General features: G+C 34.3%; 1 protein-coding gene across 1 annotated transcript in view; it reads left to right on the forward strand.

The window, feature by feature from the left end:
• Positions 1-22,415, forward strand: part of LOC145662603 (venom carboxylesterase-6-like) — an 86,146-nt gene that overhangs the window by 15,064 nt on the left and 48,667 nt on the right. Inside the window, exon 2 of the mRNA XM_081728319.1 lies at positions 13,966-14,115. Within this exon, the coding sequence (XP_081584445.1) occupies positions 13,966-14,115 (150 nt within the window). The remainder of the gene's footprint in view (positions 1-13,965; positions 14,116-22,415) is intronic.

The raw sequence follows: 22,415 nt of genomic DNA on the forward strand, positions 1-22,415 counted from the left end.
TTAGAGGAGTTTTCACTGTACTATGTGGATTTGCTTTTTAACATTGTACAAAACAATTAATTTCATTATACCTACTTTTTTAGCTTTTGATAACCTTTCTGGAAACGCTCGCGTGCACACGTGGCACACGCCTCAGGCCAGCTCTGCATAGGTTATTATCATTTATGAAAATTTTTGTTTTAAACCATATATCTACTAATTTTCTCTAAGTTGGTCACATGTGTAACTTGCCCACTTTTAAACACTATACAACTAATGATGGTCAATATAAAGATGTTTAACTTTTTTCATGGTACTTCACAGCATAAAGTTCCAAGAAAAATAAAAATTTCCATGTTCGAATGGAAATTAGTTTTGTGACTCTATCAGTACTGTAGAACCCAACACAGGAGTCGCGTAACAAATGAATTTTTATTTCATATTATGAAAATTACGACGCATTTCCAGACGGTAGGAAGATAACATTGAAACCGAAAGTGAGCTCACTCGTGGTTAAACCGTTAGCGTACGCGCCTTTGACTTGGGAGACTCGGGTTCGATTCCTGGCAGGAGCTCATGTGGTTTGGATTCCACGTTAAGCTGTGGATGCACGTCTGGTATATAGCCTTGCTACTAAGAGGGGCGGTAAACTGAAAATCAAATCAAACCGGAAATGTCATACTTACTCCTTTGAGTTTCAGTGGAGGGGTAAAACCGGATATGGATGTTACGCTTGCGACGCTGGGTCTATTTTACGCAAACAAGCGAAAATATTGTTATCTCTTATTATTTTTGCTATTTAAGAACTCCTCCGTGGCTAAGCGGTTAGCGTACATGCCTTTGGCATGGAAGACCCGGGTTCGATTTCCGGCGGGAGCTCATGTGGTTCGGATTCCACGCTAATCAGTAGGTCCAATTCTCATATAACCTCGCTGCTGAACGGGACGTTAAATTGAACTCAACAACATTTCTGCTATTTGAGAATCAAAATCAAACAGAAGTGGCCATATCTAAGTTTTCGGTGTTGGAATTTAATCCTAATTATGTTGAATTCACATTTTTAAACCGTTTTACTATGTATTGCCGCTTTTGTTCTGTGGAGATCCAATATTGAAATTGTTTAAATAGAAGGATTAGGGAAGAAGTAGAAAGGAAAGGAGTAAGTTGGAGGAAGTGTTTGGAAGATAAAGTCCTTAAAAATTAGTTTAAAAAGAAAACGGAATATCACGAGTTTATCGAAGAAGGAAGTGAGGACTTAAAGCTAGAAGATAGATTGAAGAAAAAAGTTTTAAATATTTAGGTTCATCTGTTGCGACGAATAGTGATTTGAACGTGGAAATAACACATAGAATACAAGAGAGACGATTCAATTAGAGGAATGGGGGCGTTTTGTTTGATGGCAGAATCATAACAAAAGAATAAATGGATGATTTACAAAATTGACTTTAGACCAGTAACGATGTACGAAGCAGAAACATTCCCAATAAAGAAATCACAAGAAACAAGATTGAAAGTTACCTAAATGAGAATGCTACGTTGGATGTGTAGGATAACAAGAAGAGACAGAGTAAGGAATGAGGGAGTATGGGGAACAACCAAGGTGGTAGAGATTTCTAACAAGATCCAAGAAAGAAGACTAAAGCATGGCCATCTAATGAGCAGAATAAACGACTATGTGTGAGAAGAGCGAGGACAATGGAAGTGAATGGGTAGAAAGGTAGACGGAGACCAAGAAGGAAAAACGAAATCTTTTAGTTTAACGTCCCACTATTATGCCCTTTATATTAAGGGAGGCGGATGATTATGATTATGATTAGTGAATGATGATGAATAAATTGGAGGAATAAAAATGTGGGAAGAAACGGGAGAACCCCGAGAAAAATCATGGATACGATATTGTTACCACGAACTTATTTGATTGGGGATTAGGATTAGGGACCCTACGCACCAGAGGTATAGTACGCGACAAAACATAACCAATTTTTTCCTAGAAGGTCAAGATCTAAGGATTTACTTGTCCCTAGCTTAAATCCTTCATTGTAACTAGATTCCGGCGTTGCCGCTCCAACTCAGGTAGAACTGTATAAAGCTCTCAGTATGGCTAACCCCATTACGGTTATCATAGTAGCCCGAGCCCGTGCAGACTTCTAAACACATTACCCCACAGAAATGAGTGCCATAAGTCCAGGCCTTCTAAATGCTGTTGCGCCGGGAATTTAGTTATCATTATTATTATTGCTAATAATAATATGTAATATTAGTAATAGGCTTAATAAAGATTCTGCCTTTTCATCTGCTCTGCTTGTAAGTATATTATTTCTAACTTTAAAATATAGTTATACAGGTCAATATATAATTGATCAGTTTCTTTCTAATGTGATTCGTCACGTGTATAAAAACTGAACAAACTACAAATTAGGATACTATACACAGGAAATTAATAATGATAGCTTTATTACTCAGATATTAACCTGCATACATTAATACATATAGGTACTTAATAGAATGCTTTTTATTCATTTCTTTTTTAAAAGAAAGAAGTTTCAAATTATCATTATAGACAGAGGCCTGTCGAATAATAATAATAATAATAATAATAATAATAATAATAATAATAATAATAATAATAATAATAATAATAAGAAGAAGAAGAAGAAGAAGAAGAAGAAGAAGAAGAATGTTCTTCCAGGACATGGAACAAAGTTATCGTGTCTTGCAAAATATTTTTGATGGAGACAAAGATCATGTTGTCATCGAGATAGATCAATCGTCCTCAGAAACTAAGGAATACGAAAACGAGGACACGTTTTGAACTCTTGAAGTGTTAAGTACCAATTGTTTATTTTATCTATTAATGTGAGAATTTTCAAAATAATGTTCAATCAGGTCTGATATAGTGCTTTATGTGAGATTGATTCTAAGTTGCATGAAGGGCATAAACAAATAATAATAATAATAATAATAATAATAATAATAATAATAATAATAATAATAATAATAATAATAATAATCATTTTTAAAAGATTAACATTAGTGCATCACGCTAACTCCTAATAGTAAATCACGTTGATGCTCATTGCAATAATTTAGATTTGAGCATTTATATTTATGTATCCGCAAGTTCGTTGGTCGGCTAACTAAAAAAAAGAAAGAAAAAAGAAAAAAGTGAATGCAGACAATTAGAGCTCTTAAGTATTGACTTTAACCTATAATTAGTGCTTGAACTTTTCGGGTAAACTGTACCCGCCCGATACCCATTGCATTTGGTTTACTCCATCCTTAGACCTGATAAACCCGTTTGACCCGTGTTTGGCCTGTTTGGACCGTTTGACGTGATAGACTCGTTATGAGTTCGTACATGATAATTAGAACAATTTGAGTTATGATAATAAAGTGAAACAACACATCATTTACAATAATGACAGATTAATATTGTTTTCATAAAAACGGGATTATCAGGTCATCCCTATTCATACGGTTCAATCGGGCAAACCCGATTCATAGGGTAAAAATACAATATCGGTCCAACGGGCGGTCCAGGATCTATTCTATTTTCCGAGCATTACCGAAAATGCACAGTAGCCCGAAACGGCTCGAACGTAAAAACTATCATATTATTATTATTATTATTATTATTATTATTATTATTATTATTATTATTATTATTATTATTATTATTATTATTATAATTATTATTATATTAATAGGAGAGAAAATTACTTGTTGAATGATGTGTATGTATTTTATCCCTATTTTAAATGGTTATTCTGGTTTTATGTATCTGCTTATTGGTTTGCAACACTCAGAAAGAATAGTTCGAGACTTCATTGTTTACACTGGCGACAGGGAGAGCGGTTAAGCTTTTGTAATACCGGCAACATCCAACTGGCTGACAAACCGCAGACTAGTCTAGGGGCCGTACATAGGTCCTGTTGGAAAGTTTGACTTCAGAGAATTTCTCTTCAGATATTAGTTAGACAGTTGAAATGCATGACTTTTGGCTTGGGTACGTTGTTCCAGTACTGTCAGTTTTTTCAAAATGGCCGCCAAATCCAATATGGAGGCCAGATTTAACATGTTTCAAATAAGAAAACAGAAAACTCATATATATTTTCTAAAATACGTTAATTTTTTTTATTATAACTTTTTCTACATAAAATTAGCTTTCCAAAGACATATAGAACGTTAGTGTTCGAATTAAACTTTTGGATTGGGGAGTGTTTGTGCTTATTAGTATAATAGATATAAATTAAAATGTAATGTATCTTATAATCTCTTTTTGTTCCGTTCGTTCTCTTCAGATATTTGTTAGATAGTTGAAATGTATGATGTTTGGCTTGGCTACGTTGTTCCAGTCCCGTCAGTTTTTTTTTTTTTTCAAAATGACCGCTAAATCCAATATGGCGGCCAGAACTGACACGTGTGAAACAATGAAATAAAAACGTGTTTTCTTTCGAAAATATGAAATGATGCTTTTGATGAAAATGCTTTTGATGAAAGGACTCAGTAGCATTGATTTCAAGAGAAATTCCTATACAAGAACTTTCAAAAAGGACCTATGGACTCTAGACTATGTTGATGTCGCTTGCACTTTAGGTCCATTTTCATATTATTTAGGATAAGTATCCGCAAAACATTCTGCACCAAACATAATAAAGACGAAAGTAAATTTCTTTCAGCCGGTTTGTTAATTCACATTAACACAACTTACACACTATTACTTTCACATCATCACAAAGAAACAGATGTACAGGTGTTGATATAATTATCACAATGATTATTCAGCTATAAAATAATAAGACTCAAGCGTTCATCTCAGCACTTTCATTCATACTGATTGCGACAATGAATGTTTCTCCCCCAGGCACAGAACCTACAACAGGTAATTTTGTGAACTCGACAAACACAGGTATTTTCTCTAGCACACTTTTTACAGTGGTATGGATGAGGAAAATCATCTGGCAAACTACTTTCAATAATTTCTGGGATAATATCATAATCTTTATGCACATAACCGTATTCAGTTAGAGTTAATTTGGGCATCTTGTCAAAAATATGAAACCAACTATAACTTTGTAAGTATGCACGTTTTATGTGCAGTCGTAAGCTTGAAGATGTTGGAGCTAATTTAGTGAAATCAAGTCTCTTCATTCTGTTGTACTGATAAATGCGGAGAGCATTTATTGAGGTTAATTTCGGTGATAAGACGAGAAAGAAATTTCTCTGCGTCGTCGACCATATTGTCTGATAATTCAGTTTTCCCGAACTGTGTTAAAAGTTGTGGGCTATGCTTGCCACAATTCAGAGCTGAACGTTTACTTCCTATTTTACTGCTCGTGTCACACCCTGTTAATGCATGAACAGAGCGAGGGATTTGAATCACTTTGTAGTCCAGAACATCGCCAAAGACGTGAACGGGGACATAACGTGAAGTGTTTCCTTTTCGGCACAGAACCCAAAGTTCGCTCAAACCATTGCTTTTAAAAGTGTTTAAAAAGTAATACACTGCACAGACAAAAACATCAGCATCAGATGAAGCTAGCACTACTCTTTTACCACCTGTGTCAGTTACAGCGTGCTGAATGTGAAGAAATAATCGTTCATCTGCTTCTTCAAGTTGTGACGAAAGGTCGGTAATTTCAATGAATTCGTTACCATTCATAATCCCACTTTTTTCTCCATGCTCACCAAATCCACCGATGTATATCTCTCTGTCAGGCCATTCAATGTCTGTCGATCGCATATATTCCACGAAAAATGGCTGGAATCTAAGTTTATTTGTTGCCGATGCCCAGAATGCTTCCATATTCTTTGGAAGAGGAGTTTTTGACCCTGAAACAGTCATCTCTATGGGATCTACTTTTGCTCTTCGACAACGTTCCGATGACTTGACACTGTTTTCATTATAAACGTCAAAGACAATATCTATCCGAGAAGAACAACTGGAAATAGCTTGAATATGCTGTAAAATTAAATGTGCAAAATCTCCAAATTTTCATTGATGTTTTGACTGAAAAAATTACTCTAGTATGCATCATGAAGTCAAACACAGTTGCAGTCTTTAAGCTTGAAGGTGGAAGAAGACAAATATTACATTCCTTAAGTTCTCTTTCCAGCTCATGAACGAGATCCGACTTATTAGGTTTTTGAAGAAAGCCATCTTTTGTTAGAAAGAAAGAAGTCGATGTCAGCTCTCAACATAGTAACTTATCGATAGGGTATTCTCTTTCTCGAGCAACATCAATAGTACGGAGTGCCTCAGCAGTTTCTTTCTCAACACTGATTGGTTCCTGCAACTTCTTTGGTATAACTTTCTTCAGCCTTGGAAGAGGATCTAATAGCCTTTTGGTCTTATCAACGAAACGTTCACGTTTAAGAGTCATACTCTTTCTCGCCCTGTGAAACACAATTTAATTTATAGTGCTGATCATCTTCTTCAAAGTGCTTCCCAGTGGTGATATCAAACATATCATTTAGCTTCAAGTCAAATGAATTTCCACGTTCACTGATGTGTTTCATGATGCATTTTATGTTTGCTTCATCCCTTTTGGTAATTGATGAAGAAAATTCGTGATGCACAGTGTACTCCGACTCTTCGAGGAGACCGCATATCTTTTGGTGGAACTGATGTATGTTCGATTTTTCATGCTTTATGAGGTCACACTGTGCTACAGATTGTTTTCTTCGCGTTATTCCGATAATCCCGCTGTGATCTTTTGCAGGCTTGCTGTACAGTTGCTCTAAAGCTTGCTCCATGGCAACGCTGCTAAACTTACGATCTCCATGCTGCACAAGGAAGCCACCAGCAAGAAACTGTGAATAAACGCTGGGGTGACTAAACTCAAGTTTTCATGTCAAACCTGGCCGCCATATTGGATTTGGCGGCCATTTTGAAAAACCTGACGGGACTAGAACAAAGTACCCAAGCCAAAAATCATGCATTTCAACTGTCTAACAAATATCTGAAAAGAACGAACGAAACAAAAAGAGATTATAAGATACATTACATTTTAATTTATATTTATTATACTAATAAGCACAAGCACCCCCCAATCCAAAAGTTTAATTCGAACACTGACGTTCTATATGTCTTTGGAAAGCTAATTTTATGTAGAAAAAGTTACAATAAAAAAATTAACGTATTTTAGAAAATATATATGAGTTTTCTGTTTTATTATTTGAAACATGTTAAATCTGGCCTCCATATTGGATTTGGCGGCCATTTTGAAAAAACTGACAGTACTGGAACAACGTACCCAAGCCAAAAATCATGCATTTCAACTGTCTAACAAATATCTGAAGAGAAATTCTCTGAAGTCAAACTTTCCAACAGGACTTATGTACGGCTCCTCGACTAGACAGTTTTACTGCTGATAAGAAAACTTGGTTTAGCTTTGAAAACCACTATAAACGATCTACCATTGAGTCACCATCCCCCCACCATAAGAGGACCATAGGAGGAAATGGATTGTCATAGTTAAGAATAACTTCAGGGGAAAAGGGATAAAAAAAAAGGAGGAATTCCGGGATAAGGCTTTATGGAGACTCAACAAGTGAAACGTCGACTCCACATAAGTGTGGAAAGGAGAAAAAGAAAAGAACCTTGAATCCCTAGCAAAACCCCGTTTCTGGCTATCTCTTCCTGTCTCTGCTCTAGTACTTGCCTATAGCCGGATAAATGTAAAGACATACTCTTCTATGCTACACATAACATAGTTTGGATGTTTACAAAAATATGCAATAACAAGATAAGGAAGTATAAGAGAGGTCTCAAGAGAGTCAAAGTGTGAATGACCTTGTGTATATGTACAAAAAATGTTATGTAACATTATCAGAAATATCTTATCAGCGAATTGTAAATATGGAGAAGACGAACATTCCTTCTTTCCATTATCTCTAACAAAATTATATAATGAGTCCTATGTTATAAATCACTAGATGCTATACATTACTAAGATTAAAAAGCATATATATATATATATATATATATATATATATAAGTGAACTTTAACTACGGATGTATTTAAGTATCTTATACGATAAGAAAGAGATAACTTTGCATAAAAATTTGAAAACTAATCTACAAGACCTCCAATTGCTTTCTTCGCGAGTGATTATTAGTAAATTACGGAAATGAATTTGTTGCGAAAGGGGCAATGTATTTTTAACTGTCTTTAAAAAAAGTTCTCAATTCTCAATTCGACTCATGTATAATTCTATAAGTAATTAATTGTATGGCATTAATTTGTTTGACTTATTTTTTATAGATATAATAATAAAACTTAATCGATTTAATACAGGGAGACTCTATGTAATATAGATATTTATGTAGAAATATCCGTGAAGATATTGTTTTATAACAAAATAAACAAATATTTATCTTATTACGATAGGTGACTCATTTTCTGTTTACAGCAGTTTTATTTTTTTCTGCTTTTTAACACTTTTTAAAATCGGTTAATATATAAATCCTACAAATTTGATTATAAAGCAGAGTGTGGGACTTGGGAAGAAAAGATAGGCGGAAAAGTAGTGAACTTTTTAAAATAATTCCTAGGAAAAGCATTTTATCCAGTAACATGGGTTAATTGCCTGAAGTTAAAATTAAAAAAAAAAATGCATGCACTATCTTTCCTTGGTAGTCTTGTACACATAGAGACAATGTTAATAATAATAACAATAATAAAGAGGCATGTTTTTCATTACATTTTAAAAGCCAAATAATTAACATCAATGTAGCTTATTAAATCTGAAATCAATGAAAATATTTTTGCATATTTATTATCACACTCGAAATCAGACACAGCTATATTTTCCCCCCGACTTTCTTTATATAAAAAAAGAAAATTCTACAGGTGTGATCTCTATCTTTATTTTATTTTATTATTATTTATTTATTTTCTTTCTCACTCATGGTATGCTCCTGACCCAAGAGAGATAATGACAGTTCTTGGACTCCGAGAAAATTCACACATATGGTGTTGGTCTACCTTAAAGCCCACTTTCTTAGCGTGGAACCACAAAACCATAGTTCCCATGGACCAGGGATAAGCGATCCCTAGGTTATTTGGACCTTTGGATTTCCTATGTTTTGGTGATTATTCCTCCATAGTTAAACCTATTTCAGATTTTATTTCTTATAATTAAATCTTGCAATCAACAGTCTTAGCCGCCATCCAAAATTTGGTCCAGATTCGCTGCCAAGCAAAAGGTATTTCAAAAGAAATGTGTTACTTCTTGCGGGGACAATACGACAACGACATTTGGATAGTGATACGGAAGCTTCAGATATTTTTGTAGAATTTTTGCACATGTGGTAGATTACTAATATCCTATTTATAATAGCAAATCATGATTAACATGTCAGTTTACTAACTTCTAATAGTAAGTCTAAACAATTAAGGTAATATGTGTCACTACTACGCTGCCTACCTGGTGGCAACAGAGGTCGCTAACGTGCAGCCAATTTGAAGATTTAAAACTATTGTGACGATACAGTGGGTTGAAGGATTTCACAATCCCCTGAATTTGACAATTATCGGCACAGCAAATACAAGTGTATTCATCAATGCTCAGGGACTTCAGTGATAGAGCTTGATGGTTCCTGTTTTGATTTCAGACGATGTAAATGTGTGGTAGTCAACATCTTGTCCTTACGTTCTCTGATTTTCACCTACATTCTTTCGCCTTGTTTATTTTAATTAATCTTGTCTTCTTTAGTGTAAAGAACATAACCGTCGAATGTTAAAGGTTTCATCTCAAAGATTTTATCCCATCAATCCTCAGAAATTCCCCTGAATAATGAGTAAATGATATATACCTAGGTAAATCTCTTACACTATTTAATATCATATGAAACAATAAATTAGCAACATATCCTTCCCAAATAGAAAGTATATCTAACCTTCTACGGTGAGTTAGCAATAAGCAACCTGGAAATAAAATATCTGAAATCTGAATTTTTTTGCTAAATGAATTTGAAATGAAGTAATAAAATAAGTGAATGTTGATAGAACAAAGAAAGAAAAATATTTATAAAAAAAGTATGAAAAATAAAAATAAAAATTACTTTCTATTATTTGATCCTTCTCGTAGTTTGTTTCACTGCAATACAAAAATCAGACTTATGGTCGAAAGAAATTGCCGCAACGAAACATACGAATATGAAATAGATTGAAGTAAAAATTAAATTCTTCAATTGTACTCCAAATATGTTCAAAAAATATGCATATCAAACACTAACAAGGAGACTTACGGAAAACAAGAATTTTAGGAATGATCCAAAAAATTAATCAAAAGATTCTATCTTGGCCAAGAATTTTGGGAATGATCCAAAAAATGCATCAAAAGATTGCGAACTTGGCCAATAATTAGTTTTTTTGGATCAGGGACCACAAAATTTTTGTACGGCCCCTAAATCGAGTTTTTATACTTTTTTTTTTTTTTTTTTTTTTTTTTTTTTTTTTTTTTTTACGGAATAAGCACATCATACTGAGTAAATTGTTAGTTTTGGTTTGACTGCATTATATGTAGTTCTCAAATTATGGAGCTGAATCAGGGGCCACAAAATTTTTGAATGGCACCTAAATCGATTTTTCGCATTTTTTACGGAATAAGCACATTATACTGAGTAAATTGTTAGTTTTGGTTTGGGTACACTGTATGTAGTTCTCGAGATATAAGGTCTAGAAAAAAATTTATGCCTGAAATATATTGGGTCTTTTGATCCAATAAGCATCCCGAATAGTGAAAGGTACAGAGATTCACTTTAATCAAGCATCCCGTTAAAATAAATACAGAAAAAGGTTTCAAATCAGTCTCACCTTCTCACAGTAATCCCTGTCAACCATGATTGTTCTTGGCTAACTTCAAGCATTTCAAACAGAAGGCGTTTTGTGATTCGAATCACCATATCGGATCCTCCATTTTGAATTTTGTAATTTTGATATCAGATTCTGAATCAGCTGTCCTAAAACCCCCTGGCAATATGTTTTCTTTTACATTAAATGATTGTTTTCTGTCTATGCTTGGAAACCACCTCTAATGTTCAAATGGTGGTTTCTACCCGTAAATCCGCACCATTGCCAAAATAATAATAATAAAAATACGTGTCGATTATTTTTCGATGTTCTACAAGTATGCGAAGTTTCATTCGAATTGGTGAGTTATACCTCCGTAAGTTTCCTTGTAAAACTCCCTGAGTTTTTGCTAAAGCACTGTGTTAAATATCCTAATCTGATTGAATTATATAAATGCTACAGTATTATTAGAACTTAACGGGAAAAAACGCCCAAAGATAATGCATGCCAATCAATAGAGCTTACTGAGCTTAAGAAAATACTATATGTGAGTGTGAAATGTCATGCGTAGTTTTCGAGTCAATGGAAGAAAATTAATTTCTTCCTAAACCCAAAAATTGATGTTATAGGAGAACCATGCCACTTCCTGAACTGAAACTAATACTGAAACGTACTTTTATTAAGCTCTTCATTATGACTCTAGCACAACAACGATACATTAGTACAGTTAACAAGATATAGGCAAAATATGATGATTGATTCGTAAACTAATAGTAAAAATTACGTAGGCCCTATTATGATTAATTCGTAATTTTTGTTTACCTATAGTATTTCCCAAAGATAAGATATATATTACAATCGATAAATCATATCGTGATGAACAAAATGCAATGCTAGGGAATAAATTCTGATGAGTAGTTTCTGAAAGAACAAAAAAGACTTTTTCTGGTGCAAAAATGTATGACGTTAGTTGTCAATAATAATGATCAGTTTTCATGTTTATTGGAAGAAATTGTTATTTATGTACTGTAAACGTAGCAAATTTTAGTCTTAACTAAAACATTGCATCTGTAGTTTTTTTTTTTTTTTAACTAACGCTGAGATACATTCAGGGTGCGAATTACCGGGGAGGATGAGGGGGATTTTCCCCCTCAATCACATTTCGTCCCCCCCCAACGAAGTCAGCTGAAGTATCCCCACCGGGGATGCTCGCTTTCCCCCTCAAACTATGCTTAGTATAACTCAAATTTTACTGATTTTTGTTATTTCTTGTAAATTTAATCTTCTAGCTGTATTTCGAAATGATCGATGTAAACTGTTCAGTTTTGGTCATTTCTACTTACCACCTAATTACCCACTATTTTCAACGTTGTTTAGTAAACCTATATTATTATGACTACGGTTGTTACTTGCAACTGTACCTTCGTACCCTTCAGTTCGTCATCGTTTGTGAATTTGAATATACTAATTGCGTATAACAAAGCCACATATAGATTTATAAATGTTCTTAGCGGTTAGCCAAGAAGAAGTAAACAAATAGCTTCTTCTACCATACTTGGCGAAGTTCGGATATGTCATATTCATCCTCTATATTTGTATCGATTATCATCTTATTTTAATTTTTGTTAAAACATGTTATTTCATCTTCCAGTGTACTCTTTGTTAGCACATGGTCTTCATTCCCTAGTAGGTTGTGTGTATGCAACTCAAAAGTTGCATTTAATTTGTGATAATTAGCATAGTAATCACTGCTTTTACAGTTTACGGAAATGAACTTTTGAAACTGTACTCAAAATCTGAGATATAGGTATTCTCTCGTAAGTATACATGCTGGGGGATACGCTCCTAGTGAGCAGACATGTTAATGAAGGTGATTTTTAGGTGAATAAGCGAATAATTCAAGATTTGTTTCAGCATTTGTTAATACGACTGGTTCTCCGTGTCATTGTCCGTGTCTGTATAAGCATTTCAACTGGAGCGGTTTTTTTTTTTTTTCTAAAGTTAACCCTTCATTTTTCCATCTTTTCGCTGTACAGTTTGCTGTCCACGCAATTAATGTTGTCTGAAAAACTTCAGTGTAATGTTTTACTTTATTTGAATAACATAGCCCATAGTGAATCAACTCATCTTCAACCTAACAGTAAAGTAATTTTTAAGTGTTGACTTTCTGTGCCCATCACGGAATCGATATTTGGAGAAAAAAAAGTCGTGATGAGCACAGCTTTAGCGGGAAGTAAAAGCACAAGCTCGAAATTTGAATTGAGAGATTTTAAATATTTGGCCTTCGATTTGACCTTGATGTGAGAAATCGGGACCAGCAACAATCCATTTCTTATTTGATAGGCTAATATCTAGATTTTCTTTTTTTTTTTAAAAAAAAAAAAAGATATGTTCGGTTTAACTGATAATTTTAGTGGTTTTCACAAGACTGAAGTAGGTTTCTTTTCGCAACCTGTATGTATTAATGCAAAGTGGAAGCTCTCAATATGAGTGGAAAAATTAACATATGGCTATCGCTCGAGCCGAATTATTAACTAAATAAACCTTAGAGAGCTACGGGGACAAGAATGAGTACAACATTAAAACACGTTCAGAAAGGTTTAGTGGGGTGTGTGTATGTCAGACAATATATATGTGCATAGTTATTGTCGGTAGATTTATTAAATTAATACATCTCTTATTACAGATGTCACACACACACACACACACACACATTATATATATATATATATATATATATATATATATGGGGGGTAAGGCATTTATTGTCTCATTTTGAAATTTGAACCTTCAGACTATGTCCTTTGGCCTAATTTTATCCCCCCCAATATAGATTATCTAATTTGCACACTGGATACATTCCTCATACGCTCATACAATTTCTAATTACAGCAATACTTAAACATTTGAAAAATGATATTGATTTAATGTTATCCATAAAAATATAGTTTAAACTCAATTTTCTAAAATAAGTAAATAAATATTTCCCACCGTAGTTATGCTCCTAATGTTCTAATTTTTAGAAAAGGGTATTTATTATTACTGTAATCTTAAGCGAGTTCTTATAGAGATAGTATCACACAATTTGTTTCAGAAATAGCTTATTATTGTCCTTATTTGAAACAGACTGTAGTCTATTGTGTGAATGTTATCATCTTGATTTTTATATTGTAATTTACTTTTTTAGCCACCTCAACCTCCAGAGCCATGGATCGGCGTATGGAACGCTTCCCATAACCCTACTGTCTGTCTTCAATATGACTTAACTTATGAAGACGAATCACTAAGGATACTTGGGACAGAAGATTGTCTACATGTGAACGTATACACACCACAGGTAATAATTGATCAAGTATCAGACGTGAAATATTTTAGAAATATTTATTGCATTAGAAAAACGAAAAACCCAGAAAAAAACATTTCATAAAAATATAAAATGAACTGAGTCAATCTTTGTGATGAGTAGTAATTGTTACAGTTTCTAATATTTGAATAATTTAATTTATTTTGTAATAAATACTACACATCGCAAAATTACTGTTTATGTTTTTCTCGGTTAGATATGCAGGATGTCCCAGTTGAAGCTCGTAAAAGAAAATCAATTGCAACTGTGTTGTCCGTAGTGCATTTTCACATGGCTCTTTTTCAAAATCACACTGTCGTCTGACTGATTGGGCAACTCAGCCTGTTTCCTAAAGCTGAACATGTACGGAGTTTGTGACGTTGCACGTATGACTCTGGTTCACCCATTGATTGTCCTGTCAGATATTTCAATCACACCAACCCCATACTTTAGTATGAGGATATAAAATACATTACAATGTTAACATACGTGTATACCTAGGTATCCAGTTTTATTGGCAAAAATGTCTTTCGTAACTTTTCTATTTAGTATAGCGAAGAAGACTGGGAAGAAAGGTGAAGCGAAAGTACAGATGGAAGGACAGAACTAAAGAAAGCAGATACACTTAAATATTTCAGTTTGAGTCTCATTAAGGATGGGAGTTTGGAGTCTGAAATGAGTTATATAATTAAGCAGTGGCGATTTCTCTGTGTTATCACGTTTACTTGCGGTAAATAAATAATTATAATCAGGAAGTCTCCTGTTTTTCATGATGTCTCTGTGCTTCAATACAAGACTAAAACACTAGTATCTTGTAACGGATACAAGACCACAAGAAAAACCAAGCAACCATACTCTACTTGTCATTCTACATCTGACGAAAACAATTTTACGTAAGCATTTTCTGTGTGCATCTGAAAATAGTAACAGGTTTATCGCTAAAGTAAGTGAACACCAGATTTCTGCTAAATTGCTTCACCACTTGCGGAGGGATTTCATAAATACATTTTAACTCATCAGCAGATGACGCAAAACCTACTACTTCCGTCTGTACAAAATTAGTAATTGTGTGAATATTTGGCACATTTATTCCGGTAACTAAAGTTTCTTTTCTGCAATACTTACTGTAAAACTTAAAAAAGAAAGGAAAGAAAATAAAATTAAGAAATATTGAAACTTCTATAACTTATTGATATATCGATAATGTTCCGGGTTCCTTCCTCAACGTTGGTCTCTGCCAAAATAGAACAGGAGGAGACAAGAAAGGAACAAAATAAACTATAGTGGAGTATCATATGTGACTGTGAGCTTCGGCCTTGATTTACTCAGGGTAGTAAAGCAGTTTTTGTTGTTTTCGTTTGTTGTTTTTATTTTGCTCAATTCATAAACTATGTCAAATTTAGTTATTTGTCCTACGGAAGAGTGTGCTTCTTCAGAGTGCAGCGTAGATTGTGACTGTACCACTGACTGAAAGTATTTTTGAGAAAACCGTAGTTTTTTCTCTCTTTTTTTTTCCAGAGAAAATAGCAATCAGACAACCTGAAAAATCAACTTCTGAGTATAATACTATATAAGTAAACATTCCGTTTCATGTATTTATCATAATATACGAACAAATTGTAATTAGTCCAGTCGTTGTGTAGTCGTTACCGATTATCAAAATTGTACCATTAAGATGTTATCCTATACAAGCTGTAAACTGCTGTTACTTTTATAAATTAAACAACTAATTACCTTTCCAAGGTGAGACAAATCTTTATTTACTGATACCGGCACATGCTAAAAAATATTATTCCGGTCCTTTCTCTAGCATTTCTTGTAACATGCGCACTTTTTTCTGCCAATTTCTCCACACAGACTCTCGACTTATCTCATACTAAATTCGAAACTCGACAAACTATTCTCTATAACAGTCTTCACAAACTATTCTACATTACACTGGTATCCCATAAAACAGTTTATTTACATTCACGCTAAACTCGAAACTCATTACAACATCTTGACAGACTATTCACCATTTTTTACATAAACATGAACAAATTTTCAGTAACGTTCAGTATGGCACTATAATTAAGGCCGAATGGATGAAGAGGGATAAGATATCAGATGTACTTTGTGGTAAAAGGATGAACGGCAGAATAAAAAGACCAGCCTACAAGACTGTAGTGATATCTTCAATGCTATACGGAGCAGAAACATTGAGAATCAAGCGTTGCAAGACAATAAACTCGATGTAACTGCAATAAAAATACTAGGATACACTTGTTATATAATCGGAATGGATAAGATCAGGAATGAAATAGTACAAGGCAGGATATGGTAACTAAGATTTGGAAAAGAAAGTACTGGAAAGAAGATTACAGTGATATAGCCACATCATGAAACAAATTTAGGATTATGTAGAAATTATAGATTGTTCAGGGGATGAGATAAGCTTAGATATAAACCACTTAAAGGGCGTTAGATAGAAACAGCTATATGTTTGGAATCTGTATTCAGTATGCTAACTGCACTCTATTTAAAGTCACACTCGTAATAATCTGACTTCCTTAGATATTTAACCATCACATTTATTTAGAACAGAGTGTCACTCCTCCGTAAATATTAATTTAAGGTGACCAGATTCTTCAAGCAAAAAGTAGTACACAACTATAATAGTATATGATGGCCTACTGCATCGGCAATAAGCATGTCCTTATTTCATGTAACGTTACCCTGAAGTTAATCATTCATTTTTTTTAAGTACTCAACAAAAATACTGAAGGAATTCAACACAACTCCAAATACTTTCATGAATGACAAATACAAGATTGATGAAACAATTCTAAATAATTTGATGGAGTAACAATGTTGAAGCAAAAAAAAAAAAAGAAAAAAAAGAAAAGAAAATAGTGCGGTTTGTCTTAACGGTTATTTATCTATTATCTTGTATACTCTTTCTAAAAATGTAAACAAATTATTTACATTAATATGTGACACCTGTTCTACCAATTAAACATCAGTACAATGTTTGGTAACTTTTTTTGTTTGAATGTATAGCGCGCAGTAACTTTGTCTTGTAAAATCATGTAATGAAATTCACTACAGGTACAATTATAGTTACGCTTGGTTAATATTAGGTGTTTAAGAGTCTCAGTTTTCAACTGAAATTTCTCATCAGTCCACGAATTATTCATTATAGAAAATACCCTCTCAGTCGAACCACTTGTGGCAGAGAGGCACATACTGAACTCCACAATATCACATTTGGAAATATGGAGTGGAATTTTCTTTAAAATGATTGAATAATTTATTCCATCTTAAATATATCCTCATTTGGGCAGTGTCACATTCTTTAATTTTTTCAGAAGTAGCATATTTTGTTTACATTTGTAACCTAATCAAACAGGCAAGAATCGTTTGTTTCTTTTCCTGACAATTTATTTATGTACTTCAAGTTGCTCTGGACATTATTTCATTCAATTACTGAGTTAAGTCTTGCCCTATTGAAAATCTTAATGCCTGGGGAAGATGTGGACCACTACTCAATATACTAACTCAGTAGAACTTCAATAAAATGAACCACATATTGCTTAAAATTCGATACACATACTACTTCATTTTTTCAGGGATTTTTTAGTTTTGACTATACTATAAATGGAAAAAACACAATCATACCTGTTAATCTATTTTGCTTCGAGTTCAGCGACCAATGGTTTACCTTCAGCCATCGAAACATACTTATCTTCAAGAAAATGAAGGTCAATAAAAACTGATGCCTGGTTGTGGATAAAATAGATCCATAATTCAGACAAAGGATCACTGAAAAAACATTTCAATGATTATGGGATACTTATCTTAGAAAATAGGATTTTAAAGTTGGGTAAAGTTTAAGTATACGTTCTATGTCTGGTAACAAAGAAATCCATCTAGGTTTACTGAAGGAAAGGAGTTTCGAGTACTCAACTGTCACGAAATCATAATATCCACGCAATGTAGCTTCACGTACGATATATATGTAGAAGTATGAATATATTTTCTAAATCACACTATCTACGCAAACTGGTAAACAGTCTAGAGCAGTTTGTATACAGTTATTCACTTTGTGCATAGCACAACCAACAGCCACAATTGGTTTGTTTACCGAATTCTGAAGAATATTGCGAACATTCTTTTACCTTTCTTTGCTGCACAACCAAAGTTGTAGTTGATATTATCAGCACAAAAACCTGCGACTTTCCCTCCAATTTTGTACTCTTGTAATGTCTGAAGAATATATGTTGACATAATGATAGATCATTCATCACATTTTTGTACTTCACTTATACGACGAAAGTAGCGAATCAACAATAAAAGCAGTTTCATAGACTTACGATTTGAAGAATGTGTATTGGAGTCTGTTGAACCAAATGACTGATTATGCACCACTATGTACACTATGTAAACTGCAAAATATGCTTCTTCTGCCGCGAGCATTTGCTCTTTCTGTCCGAAATCCTTATTTCGAAAGAAATGTAGAAAATGGCGCACTGGAAGCAGCTGCACTGACTGCTAATTTTAGTTTGTTTGTTTGTTTAGAGGACGTTCTATTTCAGAGTTTACACTGTTGGCAATGGAAAACTGAGCTGAACATTTTTCACAATGTACGTATATCACTGTCTTCCCTCTCTTAATAAATAGATAGAGAGAGGTTGTAATTTTGAATTTAGATATATTTCTGTCTTGGAGGAATCTTAAAAAAAAAAAAAAAAAAAAGTCACAATTAAAGTGTAAAGAATTCTCGCAGGCTGTACTTAGCACACTCTGTCCGTTCACTTCAATATACTTCGACAAATAACACTCTGAAGAAAGCGAAAATACTCCACACCGCAAGTCGCAAATGGAAAAATCAATTTTTTTTTATTATAATCAAACAAGTTCATTATATTATAATTACTATATTATACTTAATTAGATGCGTAATTAATATTTTCGCTATGGTTCATTTTTATGAACGTACAATGTAAAACAATATATCATGGGTGTCTGTGTGTGTAGACTGTTCTTTTCCTGACAATTTATTAATGTACTTCAAGTTGCTTTGGACATTATCCCATTCAATTACTGAGTTAAATCTTGTCCAATTCAAAAGGTGTCTAGGAAAGGTATAGTTCCTTGTCATGCAATTCAATGTTAATTTAGTAGTATAATACAATAGGAAGAAACTAAGAAGCAATGAAAATATTGCGTAACTAAGTACAATAAAATAAGTCAATAAAAAGGTGGACTCGGACAAATTAACTCCTAAGAGTACAGGAAATAACACGTTGTTCAAAGATTAAAATATAGAATATATCTACACCTTTGTCGTTACTTCGTGTGTGCGTAAAGACTTTTTTTTTTTTTTTTTAATGTATTTTCGAGACTGGAATTATTTCAAGGAAAATCTTGACCGGCACGGGGAACTTCTACGTAACTTGGTTCACATCACTGTCGTAAGTTGAAGTAAGAAACTCCTGCCTTACCGACATCTCAACAAGGCCTTCTCAGTAAAAACAATGTACTGTAAAACAATAGTTTGTTGATTGTTTTCCTTTTCTAATAATAGTCTTTCGAGGAGCTTTAGAAAAGAGCAGTTTATCACTCAGAAAAAAGTGCATGTGATTAGAAATATGATGAGTAAAGAATGAAACATTTAAAGTATAGCAAATAACTTAAATCGAGGGCATTTCGCAAGATATTTTAGAAAAGGACATTTTTTCATTTTTTAGGTGTCTTTGCAACACGCAGGACAACTCTTTGAAAAACAGTACAGTACTGCGAAAATCAGCACGTCTTGTCATCCTATATTAGTTACATCTACCGAGCTCTCTGGCTACAGACACTCAAAATTACTTCATTAACAACAACTATTGTAATCTTCTCTAATTCATGTTTATTCCTTACCGAGTAACAACTGCACATTGAATACTGTTAGCTCACTGCTAACTAATGTACCGTATGTGTTCCTTAATAAAACGCTTTTGAGCCTCTCTGAAAATACAAATACTTTTAACCCTCAATAGATTATATAACCAAAAGGGCGGGGGAAATGGTGGTGGTGGTACAAAACAAAGGAACGGATAGAAAAGAAAGTGGTTAAATTGTGTGGATACGACTTAAAGAAAATAAATTAACAGAAAATGGTGTGTGAGACTGAGCAAAGTGGAAATGAATCGTCAGAAATGTCGACCCTACGCATGTAAGTGGGAAAGCACAATGTAAAAGTAGAAAAAGGTTTGGAGAGGATATTGCATTATAGCTAAGTTCAGGGGTGTAGCCACGGGGGGGGCATCGGGGCCAGGCCCCCCCAAATGAGTTCTTGGCCCCCCCAAATGACCAACTTATAAAACATCATCGTAAGATTACCTTGCTTCAGTCATTTAAAAATAACAAAGTTTACATATTTTTACGGTAAAATAGTATGGAAAGTACAATTTTACCATACCGATCGAAAAACAGTGTGGTATCCAGGGGCATCGTTAAGGGGGGTAAGGGTGGAGTTTGCCCCAAAAGTTCTCAAATTCTTAACAAGTTGGCAAATTAAAATACCTAGTTGGCAATTTGAAGATTGCCGCTTTGTTCGTGCTGTAAATCATTATCAGTTCTTTTATTTATTTTTTATTTATTTTATTTATTTATTTATTTATTTAACAATCACCAGATACGGCTCCGAGGCCATTGTACACTGGATATTTAACAACAACAATAACAATGGAAAGGACTTGGGAAGGTATCGGCCAGGGCCTGTTTAGTAGGTACCATCCCGGCATTTGCCTGGTAGGACTGAGGGAAACCCTGGAAAACCTCAGTCAGAATGGTCGGCAGCGGGATTTAAACCCACGACCTCCCGAATGCGAAGCCAACGCTCTACCACTTGAGCTACTTCGCTCGGTAAAGACTTGGCATAAATTTTGTGTAGTTTCTTATCTTGAAATAAATTGATATATTCGTTGAAAGCTTCTTTACTTGTTGCAAGTGACCAGTGTCGGATTTTCTTACAAGCTAAACAAGCTATAGCTTGGGGCCCCACTGTCTTATGGGCCCCGGAAACCTGAAGAAAACTGGATATCCATTTCCAATGTATAAGAAAATCAATCAATAAAATAAAATTTACATATACGTAGGACGTAGCAAGTGCTTACTGTTGTGTAGGCTACTATGATGTAAGTAATGGTGCCCCTTCTGCTAGACTGCTTCCTAAAATATCATTAGTTTATCCATTTCTGTATATAGGGTACCTACGCTCACCTGGACACGTAAAGGGCCCCATTACCTTCAACAGCTTAGGGCCCCACTAAACCTAAATCGGACTCTGCAAGTGATCACACTTCACTTTTGTTCATTTGATATTCCTAAACATTTTGAAGAATCTTTAATGAAAAATCGGGAAATTGTATCACTGACAAAAGCTGAATAGACATGGCGTGCAAAATTAAAACAAAGACAGACAGAAGAAGCGTTTCGGTTGCAGGTAGAGCATTGGACGCAAAAGCATTTGATACAAGAGCGTATACAAGACAACACGCAGATTGTGGAGATTAATAAGAGAATAATAAGAATTAATAGGCCTATTAATAAAATAAGAACAAGTCAGTGACTGGTTAGTATAAACTTTCTACTATGTATAGTATGTAAATTTGACAAATTTAAGAGTTTTTCCCCCAATAGTAAAATATCAAAGGGAACTAGATTTTGATACCAGAGTGAATATATTGTGTAACCGTGTCTGCTTTGTGTGTGAATAGACCTTTCCCTTTGAACAAAAAATGATCATATTAATACGAAGGAAAACAATAGATTATTTCAGTTGTTTTGCAGTAAGACTCTATTTACAGGGCTTTTCGAGTAGAGAGAATTGAACAAAATGTGTTTTGGAAATGGTATCACAGTAGATTTCTGGGGGTGTTGTTCGGTGGGGAGAAAAGCTACAATGGATGTCAAGCAGTGCCGTGCCTTGGGGTGGGGCGACCGCCCCGAGTGCAGATGTAAAGGGGCACAAACTTCGGGAGAAAAATGCATGTGCGTACACATGTATAAAATGCAAGGAAAAAAGTAATTAAATTGCTCAAAATCAAGAGAAAGCAGGGTTTAATTTTGAAAATTTTCTACCGCTTCGCGCCAAGCATGGTGGCGCTTCGCGGCTGGTCTGTCGATCTCACCCATATGTACGGGGGCACCGTCGTATACTCTCACCCCGGGCGGTGACTTACCACGGCACGGCACTGGAGTCAAGTCATTTCGTCGCTTCCGCTGTGAACCTAAGTGCAAGATATCAAAAGTCACATTTTGGGGTT

Source organism: Thermobia domestica, chromosome 10, assembly GCF_964235325.1.
Source record: "Thermobia domestica chromosome 10, izTheDome1.hap1.1, whole genome shotgun sequence".
Lineage (NCBI taxonomy): Eukaryota > Metazoa > Arthropoda > Insecta > Zygentoma > Lepismatidae > Thermobia > Thermobia domestica.